At 42.6% G+C, this 12,286-nt stretch overlaps 1 protein-coding gene, 1 long non-coding RNA gene and 1 pseudogene across 2 annotated transcripts; 1 reads left to right on the top strand and 2 right to left on the bottom strand.

Annotated features, from left to right (window-relative positions):
* LOC125723840 (cytohesin-2-like) overlaps positions 1 to 12,286 on the bottom strand; it is an 86,385-nt pseudogene that overhangs the window by 50,074 nt on the left and 24,025 nt on the right.
* LOC125723857 (uncharacterized) lies at positions 3,584 to 4,754 on the top strand. The gene is made up of 2 exons (XM_049000700.1): positions 3,584 to 4,185; positions 4,348 to 4,754. Exons 1-2 carry the CDS (start codon positions 3,799 to 3,801, stop codon positions 4,669 to 4,671), a joined length of 711 nt encoding a protein of 236 aa, XP_048856657.1. The 5' UTR covers positions 3,584 to 3,798; the 3' UTR covers positions 4,672 to 4,754.
* LOC125723878 (uncharacterized) lies at positions 7,215 to 8,704 on the bottom strand. The gene is made up of 3 exons (XR_007387006.1): positions 8,488 to 8,704; positions 7,826 to 7,874; positions 7,215 to 7,740 (listed from the first exon to the last, which is right to left on the bottom strand). It is a non-coding gene; the product is annotated as an uncharacterized LOC125723878 (long non-coding RNA).

Genomic DNA, 12,286 nt, shown 5'->3' with positions numbered 1-12,286 from the left:
TTGTGTGGAGTGAATTGAACTTAATTTTGAACAATGTTTCAAATTGCTACATACCTGAAATGTTTGTGGTTTCTTGTAGAAAGAACAGAAGCACTTGAGGTTTGCCTCCAGGACATCACACCTCCTATTAAGCACCTTTACAAAGTAAGTAATTTCCTTGAAATATCATCAAAATATATTTTTTTCAGGACAGCTCTAAGACTGGGTTTCCATGGGACATTATAAGGATTAGAAGTAATTAAACCAATTTGGTCTTACATAGCATTAAAAATGGTATAATTGACAAACAAGGTCTTAAATGGCTTTAAAAAGCATGACGTTTTATTGTCCTGTACATTAAACATTTAATATACACACAGGACCAGTTGGCTAAATTCTCCAACCTGTGATTGGCTGGTTTGTGATGTTTGTGGATATCACTGTGCTCTCAGAATGGAGTCACAAATATACCAGTGTAAAATATACGGTGTTAAGGGGGAATTTGCTTCTGGGTTAATTAGTGACAATTGCAAATGTTTTGTGTTGATTCTTCAGCTTCATATACAGATTCGCAGATTCATAATTACCACAGAAGGGGAAGTAAAGTCTGTTCTATTTAAAAGCCAGACATGTTAAATTACTGCAGGGCACATTAACCTGTCCACAGTGCCTGTTGTATGAGAGCATCATGATTATTAATAATATACACTGTATTTCAAAAGGACCTGTGGGATTAAAACTGAGGGTTATTTAGACACACCTTGCTTATACCTCTATACCACTGTGAGTCCAAGTCCTCACCCAGCATTTACTGACACAGGTTAATGTAAAGAAACATCAGCACATTTTAACATGGCCGCGATTCCATTTTTAGTAAATACCTTATATATAGAACATAATATGGATGCAAAGAGCAGAATAGGAAAGAAATAGGAAAGAAAAAGGGAGAGGAAAAGAGAGAGAGCTGAAGTGCGTACGCTGGGAAAAAGTATTGCATTGTGGGACATACGGCGAGTTATTGGGGTGCGCAGAGTTGGGAAGCTAATGACGCCGGTCAGCGATTGGTGGCAGCGGCGTGGATTCCAGGCGCCACAGGAAAGGTTTGTAGTTCCTTCTAGGAGTTGGATTATGGTTCCTGTTGTGGGTTTTGTTTTCGGGGGATTGGGCTGTCTTCCCCCAACTACTTAATTTAAATAATATTGTTTGATATGAATTGATGTTTTTCCTTGTGTATTTATGTGTTATTTAGGAGGAACCACATGTGATTTTGGTGTTCATGGCCCTTGTGTTGATGTGAGCTGCCCAGGCCTTTTTATTGTCCACGTGTGAACTTTAGCCGGGTGTTTTAGCTGAGTGTGAAGTGTTTTCCCAAGTGTTTTAGAGATTGCTGTGCTGAGGTCATTGTGTGGGGGGTTGCTGTGTTGCCTTTGACTCGGGGAGACCAATCTGTCGCCGGTGTAAAAGGGTGCGACATATTGAGAGAAGATGCCGGGCAGTAGGATCCATGGAGGAGCCTTTAAACTAGAACCGCCCTCTGTTAAGGCCCAAACAGTGGGGAATGGGGTTGGTGGCCAGGAGATTCATAGCAATGATATAGTGGGTCAATGTTCAGTGGCTGAAGTGTTAATAAATGGTATTAAAATGCAATATTTGATACGGGGTCACAAGTTACGACATTGACAGAGTTATTTTAAAGAACATTTTGAGGTAGGAGGCCCACAGGTGCAGCAGCCCATTCAAAAGCTTAATTTAATTGCAGCTAATGGATTAAGGATCCCCTATATAGGATATATTGAGGTAAATCTTTCTATCTGTGGCCAAGTCATACCTAATAAAGGAGTTTTGATCGTGAAAGATACAGGGTTTCAGTCCTGTCCACGTGTAAAGGTTAGAGTCGTAAATTTGGCTCTAGAGTCGGTTAAATTGGTTGGGCGAGTTACATTGGGAGTGATTCATGAGGTGGAAGTTTGTCAAAAAAGGGGACAAGGAGAGTTGGAAGTGCGGCCAGTGGATGAGGCGACTGTAGAGGTGGGTGTTAGACAATGTACAGTTGAAAGGGAAGAGAGAGAAGGGACTGCGTGCCTGGGGGAGCACCCCTTGATCCAGGTCAGTTCTCAGTAGAGCAGCAGGGAAAGATTAAGGACCTGTTGGTTAAACATTATGGAGTGTTTTCACAGCATGAGGAGGATTATGGGTATACAGATAAAGTACTGCATGTGATCCCAACAGGTACAACAGCTCCTATTAGGGAGCGATATAGGCGGATTCCTCCTAAGCTCTACCAGGAAGTCATAAGTCTTTTGAAAAAGTTATTGGAGGGGGGAGTAATAAGTGAAAGCTGTAGTCCTTGGGCAGCGCCAGTCGTGTTGGTAAAGAAAAAGGATGGTACACTTTGATTTTGTGTGGATTATAGGAAGCTTAATATGGTTACTCATAAAGATGCATACCCACTTCCGAGGGTGGAAGAATCCATGGCCTCATTGAAAAAGTCCGCAGTTCTCAACATTGGATCTTGCGCATGGGTATTGGCAGGTTGGTGTTCACCCAGCTGATAAGAGAACTGCTTTTATTACCCCTATGGGTCTATTCCAGTTTAATCGGATGCCGATGGGGCTGTGTAACTCACCCGGGACGTTACAGAGGTTAGTGGAGAGTTGTTTGGGAGATAAAAATTTTGAGATGTTGCTGTTGTATTTGGACGACATCATAGTATTTTCTCCAACATTTAATGCACATCTTGCTCATCTGGACTTGGTATTTACTCGCTTGCCGGGTTATGGACTTAAAGTGAAACCAGCAAAGTTCTCTTTATTTCAGGATGGAGTTAGATATCTGGGACACGTGGTTTCTGAAGGAGGAGTCTCTCCAGACCCAGAGAAGTTGCTGGCGGCGGAAGCATGACGAGCCCCAATCAATAGCCTCCAGCTTCGAGCATCTTTGGGCTTTACTGGGTATTATCGACGGTTTATTGAGGACTCTGCAAAGATTGCTGCTCCCTTGAATGAACTTTTGAGGGGAACATCGAAGAAATATTCTCATCAGACATCAGGTAATTACAGTCGTGGACGTGGGGGAAGCACAGGAAATGGCCTTTCAGAGGCTGAAGTGCCTGCTGCAAGCACCAGTGTTGGCTTATGCTGATTCTCAGTCCCCTTTAGGGTTTATACAGATGCCAGTTTGGCTGCATTGGGTGCAGTGTTGGCTTATGCTGATTCTCAGTCCCCTTTAGGGTTTATACAGATGCCAGTGTGGCTGCATTGGGTGCAGTGTTGGCTTATGCTGATTCTCAGTCCCCTTTAGGGTTTATACAGATGCCAGTTTGGCTGCATTGGGTGCAGTGTTGGCTTATGCTGATTCTCAGTCCCCTTTAGGGTTTATACAGATGCCAGTGTGGCTGCATTGGGTGCAGTGTTGGCTCAAGTGCAGGAAGGGAAGGAGCGTGTGATCGCCTATGCCAGCCGGAGTCTGCGACCAGCGGAGAGGAGCGATAGGAAGTACAGTTCATTCAAGTTGGAGTTGCTGGCATTAAAATGGGCTATTGTTGAAAAGTTTAGGGCGTACTTAACTGCCTCTCCATTTGTGGTGTTTACAGACAACAATCCCCTGGCTCATTTAGCTGGGAGCCGTGGAACAGCGCTGGGTGGCACAGCTGGCTGGATTCCAGTTTGAAGTCTGTTATCGGCCAGGTGGGATTAATGGGAATGCGGATGCCCTCTCCCGATGGCCGGTGGGAGCGGTGTCGAGAGAGGGGGAAGATGAAGAGGACGGTATCCTACCGGAAGGTGGTGGAAGTAGAGTGGCTCCCGCAGTAGTGCAGGCATGTTTGCAAGCATTTGTTACAGCCCCGCCAGACAGCCAGTTACCAGTGAGGGTGTTAATGCCCAGATGGAGACCGAGGGACTGGGAGCAGGGATGGTGGAGGAGTGGATGGCAGCCCAAAGAGGGGATACAGCAATGGCACGAGTGTGGCTATATGTGGACAGAGGAAAAGAACCTACCCCGAGAGAAAGGGTGTCTGAAGATGGACAGGTCCGCACACTACTGCGTCAGTGGGGTCGACTTTGTGTTCACCAAGGACTACTTTGTAGGGAGGTGGTGGACCCCAAGACAAGGGAGGAGGTCAAACAGATTTTGGTGCCCTCCTCTTTGCGGAAGCGAGTGATGGCGTGGGTGCATGATGGAGCGGGCCATTTGGCTGTGGAGAAGGTGGGTGTGATGGAGTGGGTGCATGATGGAGCGGGCCATTTGGCTGCGGAGAAGGTGGGTGTGATGGAGTGGGTGCATGATGGAGCGGGCCATTTGGCTGCGGAGAAGGTGGGTGTGATGGAGTGGGTGCATGATGGAGCGGGCCATTTGGCTGCGGAGAAGGTGGGTGTGATGGAGTGGGTGCATGATGGAGCGGGCCATTTGGCTGTGGAGAAGGTGGGTGTGATGGAGTGGGTGCATGATGGAGCGGGCCATTTGGCTGTGGAGAAGGTGGGTGGAGTCGCATGGAGACGATTTATTTGGCCAGGGATGTACAAGCAATTGAAGGAGTATTGCCAAAAGTGCGAACGGTGTGGCTTAAGGAAGACGCCAACCGCTAAAGTATGTGCCCCGTTGGTCCCAATTAAATCAATGTATCCCCTTCAGATGGTGTCGGTGGACTTTCTGAGCCTGGAGGCATCAAGAAGTGGAATGTGCTGGTCATAGTGGACCATTTTACACGGTATGCGGTCGCAGTGGCCACTCTGGACCAGACGGCGGTGATAACGGCACAGGCCTTATGGACCCATTTTATTCAGCCATTTGGGGGGTTTGATCAATTACACTCCGATTAGGGTCCAAATTTTGAAGCAGGGGTTATTCGAGAACTCTGTGAGTTGTATGGAATAAAGACGACACACACGACCCCATATCACCCCTCAGGGAATGGACAATATGAGCGGTTTAATCGGACATTATTGGACATGTTGGGGACACTTGCAGAAGCCCAAAAAGAGGAATGGGATAAGTATGTGCTGGAGATGGTGCAGGCTTATAATAACACACCTCATTCCTCTACAGGCTACAGCCCCTATTTCTTAATGTTTGGATGTTATGCTAAATTACCTTTTGGGTGTATCAGCACCATAAGAGGTTAGTGGCTGCTTATACACATGCTCAACATCAGATTAAAAAATCAAGTGCAATGCAGAAAAGGGGTTTTGACCGAAAGGTAAAAGCAGAACCTTTGGTACCGGGACAGAGAGTACTGGTGTTGAACAGGCGGCCCGGGGACCAGGGAAATTGAGGAATAGGTGGGAGGTTAAAGCCTATGTTGTTGTCACAACCTAATGTGGAATTGCCAGTATATGTGGTGAGATCTTCTGGTAATGGAGAAGAACGGGTGTTGCACCAAAATCTGAGTCCATGTTGGTTTGAAGAGCCGGATCCAACCACTGTAGCGGAGGAAATGAAGGTTGAGAGGCCAGCAGTGACCAGTGACCAGGGACTGGTGGGCCTACCCTTGGGTCATGGAGGTACTCCAACAGACTTTACCTCCAATCCAGGGATCAGCGGCGGAACAGAGGCCATTGCCTGTGCGGTGATCTTCACAGGCGAACTTTAGCCGGGTGCTTTAGCTGAGTGTGAAGTGTTTTCCCAAATGTTTTAGAGATTGCTGTGCTGAGATCATTGTGTGGGGGGTTGCGGTGTTGCCTGGGTGCTCTATTCACTTATTGGGTCAGGAACACTGAATTGTGGAATCCTGGTAATAAAGGCTTATTGCTATACTTCTGTTGTGAGCTGTTTCTTATACCTGGTGCCCAGTATAGTCGAGTCACAAACCTGCATCATTGGGGAAAAGTGTTCCTCTCTTACAGTATTGTAGCGTCAGATAGTGTTACTGTAAACTAGGTGAAGATGAAGGTAAATGACATACTTAGAAGATGGAGTCGAGTTCGGAAATTACGGTTAAATGATTGTAAGTTTGCTGGTTTAGAGAGAAGACTTGGATTGAGAGAGAAAGACGGAATGTTCCACTTATGTTAGATTTAGCAAAGAAACTGGCCCTGTGTCAGTAACCCGACCATATCACTTACAACTTAATATTTAATATTATTATATTAAACAGGAGGGATTATCCTTGGTCACTCTGATGTACCAAATTCAACACAGGAGAGACTTCATACTAATCTGTAGAAAATAATCTAAATAATCTATCAAATCAAGAGCTTTAGTATGAATTATCTAAATAAAATGGTTAAAATGAGAGATTTTGCCTGACGCCTTGTCTGAAACATCTTGTCTATCTACAGAGGTGTTAACTCTCATCCAACCAACTGGGGGCTGCAAAGACTCTAGAGGTGTATATTTTTGTCATATCTCACTGGTGCTTTTAAAAATTCCAATTATTTATGAATCAATATCATATTTTCAATTGCTCTTTTGATGAGTTTTTTAAAAAAAACAAATGCTTTGGGTCCCCGGTGACCCCAATCAAAAGCACCCAATTCCACATATACAGTTCTGACAAACTATTTATTCAGTTAATGTTTGCCATGGGTCCTAATTTAAAGAATCACACAGTATCATGGTGTCTAGGGGCACTCTGCCAGTCAATCTGAAGAAGACAGGTAGAGATTTCCACATAGGCTCTGTAGACAATCTGACATACCGCTGTTGCTAAGGTAACATGATGTTTAAAGTCCATCCATCTTCTGCACCCACTGGTTCTGTTAAGGGTGGCAGGGGGGTCCAGAGCCAATCCCAGACACTATGGGCACAAGGCAGGGAACAACCCAGGGTGGGGCGCCCATCTGCCATGTTTTAATGGATACTGGGCATAATTTAAAATAACCTTTACAGTCCTTGTTTGCTATGTTGCATATACAGGAACACTACACCCCCTGCCGATTAATGTTTGAATACTAAATACCGTTGTATCATTAAGGAAGGTTTGCTGCTGATAAGGTGAGATTACTGTGTTCATGTGCTTTATTTATTCATGCCTCTTATAATGTATAATCAGTCATGCACCTGTATGTGGGAAGCTGAGATACAGCCTTGCAGCATCATTACAAGGTCATTACTACTATATGACCATAACGTTTTTCCCCATCATATTAATGTGGATTTGGATAAAAATGTCTTGCTTTTAAATATAATTCATGTGTATTTCAGTTAACCAAAGCCTCACTGTAGGTAACAAAGGAGAGACATTTTACAAAAAGGGATTTTAATTGCCGAGTTCAACACGTGACAACTACTCAGTAATGACTGGCTAAGATTCTATTACAAACTCACCGTGTGTAGGGCAAGTACAGCATTATGGATAATACATCAGGACTCATACTGAAATTCCCTATATTTGGATATATTATGTAACCTAAGGGTTTTTAGGAATGTTGAAACACACATATACAAATATATCATATATGAATTTGGATATGGGTGCGGCTGCAACTGCAGAGGCTTGTAGTACATATTCTGCAAAATATTTACAATTGTTGCAAATATTATGTACAAACCATAAGAGACTTGAATGCAAACATGGGTTTTGTTGGGAAAATATCATTTCATGAAATACATTACTGAGGAAACTGTATTTGCTATTACTCATATTTAATACTTTTAAGCACACACACATCAAAAGGAAAAATAAACTATTATAACAATTTATATAGCGTGCAATAATTAAACATAAAAAACTATAGTATAGAAAAATCCAATAATACTATCGGACAACATGGCCATGGAAATGTAACAGAGAGCGGTGAGCTGGAGACCAGAGTCTTGACCCTGAGGAGTGAAATAAAATATTTAATTTCTCTGTTGCGTCGCAAACCTGACAGATACACTACTTGTCAAAAAGAAAAGAACTTACTTCCTCACGCATTTCTAAAAGGATGTTTTTGTCAAATCCCTCCAACTCACTGCAAAACAACAGATCAAATTCACATATTATGACATAAATAAAAATATAATATAGATATATAATATAGACAGTTCATGGTGCATTTTGTAATACTCAAGACACACCAAGGCCATGCAGAGTGCATACTGATAAAAGGGAGAGGAAGGGGGAAAAACTTCAATACATTCTCTGTATCACAAGTGTTACATCCAACAATTCAAGGTATTATATCTTACAGTTGTCTTGGGCGCTCGTCCACTGCTCCCGTGTGCCACGCCCCCTCGTTACTCACGCGTGGAATCCCGATGTCATTCGCTGTTTCCAGCTGTTTTCATTAGTCCTATGTATTTAACTCCGCGTCAAAATATGTTTCCCCAGACCTGTCATTTAAGTCGCTACTTCTATTGCCTCGTGTTCCTAGCTGGTTTCCCCAATAAATCCTTTGTTTCCCGATTCTCCGTCTTCCTGCTCCTGCTTCCCCGATCCGTGACAACAATCAACATGAACGCACCACAGTCCAGAGAACCAATCTGTTGAGGAACATCCTGCAAAATACAATATAGTACTAACGAAGACATTTGTTAAAATTCTAATACAAATGTAACGACAGAAAATGCTGAAATCCACTTTACCATGTTTTTCAAGTATTTTCCAGTGTCCTGGGCTTATTCGGTTTGTCAGTTTGCTGCAAAAAGAAATTTGGAATAGTCAGGGACACAATAAGTACAGCTTTTCATGTAAACGGGATTAAAACTCTATGTAGGAATTAATGGACAAACAGAAGACCTTTTGTCACATTTCTAAATGTTTTACTGTTAGGCTGCGTCTGGCTCTGAGTGTTACCCAGAGCGTATGACAGTCTCTGCCCCAACTGTCAGCAGGAATGAAGGAAGAAAATTATGATTAAAAAAGACCTAACAATAAAACTTAACTGTTATAACATTTATTGTACAATATACTATACATATGATAAGGATCACATAACTGCGTGGTGCGCAAGTACGCATTCCCGTACACTCGCGGCAATTCTTTGTTGTAGCAGCGCAAATGCGTATTTATTTTATGTGCATTCACGCTGTTATGACAAAAAATTACCGTGCATCTTAACATTTATGTAGCTAATTTTTACTTCTGCAGGCATGAAGGCTAAAATACACAATGATTTCTTGTCATAACAGCGCGAATGTACATTAAATAAACACGTATTTGCGCTGCTACAAGACATTACCGCGCGTATCGGTTTAAACAGCGAATAAGTACTTTCACACCAGTTATGTGCCCCCTGCATATTATCATTTTTGCATATAAAATAAAGGGCGAGACAAGTCTACACACGTATTCACATTTATATAACGGTTTTATTACCTTGTAAATAATCTTTAGGATTTGCAAACTGCCCAAACACTTTTGATGTAGCCAGTTTTAGGTTTTAAATGGATTAATAGAGATTCTCCATAAGATTTCTTGCTGTGTGCGTTTGAATCTTAAAGCCAGAGTCTCGCGCCAGGTGCGTCAGAGTTGGCAACCTGCTTACAGCCGAATCGGACCTACGACCGGTCAGTCGGTGCCGAACGCGGCCGAAAGTCGCCGACAAGCTGCATAGCACCGCATTGTCTGTTATGGTACGAATGGGCGTCCGTGACAACAGCTTAATTACTTTTGAATCACATTTACTTATCTTCTCACACTTCTTCCGATCATCTGAGGGAAAGCTTGTATTTTGAAGAGAGTCTTCACAATGGAGAACAACGACAGCAAAATAGTTAAGATTAAAATTAAAATCATAATTAAAGTGAAAATATCAACGAAGGAAGGTGTGATAAAGAAGGAAGAGACGGAAAAGCCTCGATTGACACGGAGGGTGCCTGACATGCCGAAGGTAAAGCCCTGGCTTAAGAGACTTTATTAGAGCACTTTAATTAGAGCATAAAATGTGTTATATCAATAATCTTTCCTTGTTTTAACAACCGGCTGTCCAGACTGGAAGAGAAGAAAATCACCAGGGCCAGAGGGTTCGTCCGTGGAGCGGGAGGGACAGGCTACCCACGCTGGAGGAAGAAGGAGCGACGAGGAGGAGGCCCCAGCTGAAGTTCCTCCGTCGTCCGGACAGCAACGGCTCCTGCGCCCTGCGAGCAGAGAGAGGCCAGGGGCAGCATCAGCATTCCGCCGAGCAGCAACTCCTGCAACGAATGCACGGACTCATGGGTTATGGCCGGAAACGGAGGACTGACAGAGACATTATTGGTGACGGACTTGTGGGTTATGGCCGGGGACAGAAGACTGACAGAGACATTGGTGATGGACTTGTGGGTTATGGCCGGGGACGGAGGGATAGTAGAAATGTTGTTTAAGGATTATTATAGATATAAGATAGGATAGGATAAGATAGGATCGGATAAGAGGCTTAGATGAAATAGATTAAGATAAGATAAATTAAAACATAATAAGATTAGTTAAAATATAATAAGATAGGCTAAGTTAAAATATAAGATAGGTTAACATATGATAGGCTAAGTTAAGATAAGAGATTTACAATAAAACATATATTTACTTTTCAAACTGTGTCTTTGTCATCTCTTCAGTGTTGTGTCTGTCTCTTAAGTGTTTGATAATTTTGCACCGTTAATTTATATCTGACACTCTCCTAAATGTCAATAAGCAGAGACGGAGGAATGGGAGGAAGGTACGGTTAAGTTAAAGGAAATGATAAAGTATCAAAATCACAGTGTTACCTTATTTTGACGCAGAGAAAGTAATTTCAGTGTTACTACCACCTATGAGTTAATGGCTGCAAATGTTGGTGTTAGAAGTGCCGGTAAATAACGCGCCGTAAGTTTAACTCCGGTGTGTTTCTGAAAAACGCACCGCCTTCTAACTGCTGTCATTCGGCGAACGTATAGGAGACTATTCTGGTAAGTAATAGGTAAAGTTGTCATTTAACGTAATGCTAACGTGCATTACCAGTTAGTAAGTGTTTTACTATATCACACACCTTACGTCCTTTATAGTTTTAGTCCGGTGCACTCTGTATCCATAACTAGCTAGCTAATGTTAACATGACGCAGTACAGTCTTCCAGCTTGGGGATTCCCACCCCTGTCCGCGGCCAGTATTCCGCAGGGGGGTTTGCGGAGGAGTTGGTTGCAAATGCAAACGATCCCTTCATATTCATGCGTTGTGTTCTAATGTGTAAATAAAAGATAACGATCAAATTCAATGTTTATGTCCTATTATACTAGATAAGACTGTAAAATAGTTTGCCCTGTATATGGATGCCATGCAGTCAGAGTATGATCAAGATAGGGTGTGAGTGTGGAATAAAGACAAATGTAACAGTATTTGAGGGAAGATTGAGAAGGAGGGAAATTCAGGTAACAAATCCTTAGAAATCCATTCCTGAGCATCATGCCAAGAAACACCACTTGTTTACTGATAACTGCTTTCATGTAAACTCTGCTGTGCTGAGAGTAAAGATGAAGAGGGAGAGACAGCAAGAGGCTGCTGACGGCAGAGAATGCAGGTGACATGGAGGGGAGTGAGAAAAGGAGCAAATATTGATGGTTAAGAGTGAATAATGACGTCACAGCAGCCTGATCCTGATGTTAGTTTAATATGCTTCTTAGTTTGGCCTGTGGTGTGTATTTCAGATACAGCATTTAATCAGGGAGACTGAGTGTGAGTCAATGACAGAGAGAGAGAGAGAGAGAGAGAGAGAGAGAGAGAGAGCAGACAGGCAGATGAAGATGAAGGTGTATTAGGGAGGAGGGGGGAGGAGCTTGGACCTTCACCAAATCAGCCAAATGTAAATGTCACGTCTATCAAACAGGAGACCCTGCTTTATCCAGTGGACCATAAACTAAAATAAGCTTTTCTATTTCAGTTTCTTTCAGATGTTATAAAGTAGTAAATAAACATTCATAATAATTAAACCATGTATTACTATCAGACAACTTCAACAAGTTACGAAATGTATGCAAAATCAAAGATATTCATTTGCGCCTGGCACTAACCATGTATTCCTTCACAATACTAAGCCATAGAAAGGTCCCCAATAAAACCCCTGCATTCCTGCATCGCAGATACTCTAATCTCAGCATTTATAAGATTATATTTGTACTACCTGCCAATTTTTATATTAGATGAGACTAAAAATTGAGAAATATCTATATGCAGAAGTAGTTTTTCCTGATAAGAAGGATAATATCAAGACTGTCAGCATTTACACATCGAATTATGACATATCTGAGTAGCCCAGACTGTCCAGAAAACAAAGCCATACAGCATATGTGGCTGACTAATGTACATACAGTGTAATAAGCTTATAATCAAATGGATAGAAAAACGCTCAATAATGGACAGGATTCAAAGGGTAAATAAGGTGCATCATGTGGAAGAGAAGTTAGGTGGCGTTGGGGTGCATTGTGAGTTTCAT

Source organism: Brienomyrus brachyistius, unplaced genomic scaffold (genome assembly GCF_023856365.1).
Source record: "Brienomyrus brachyistius isolate T26 unplaced genomic scaffold, BBRACH_0.4 scaffold52, whole genome shotgun sequence".
Lineage (NCBI taxonomy): Eukaryota > Metazoa > Chordata > Actinopteri > Osteoglossiformes > Mormyridae > Brienomyrus > Brienomyrus brachyistius.
The sequence above is the reverse complement of the archived record's forward strand: the minus strand, read 5'-3'. Positions and strand labels throughout refer to the sequence as shown.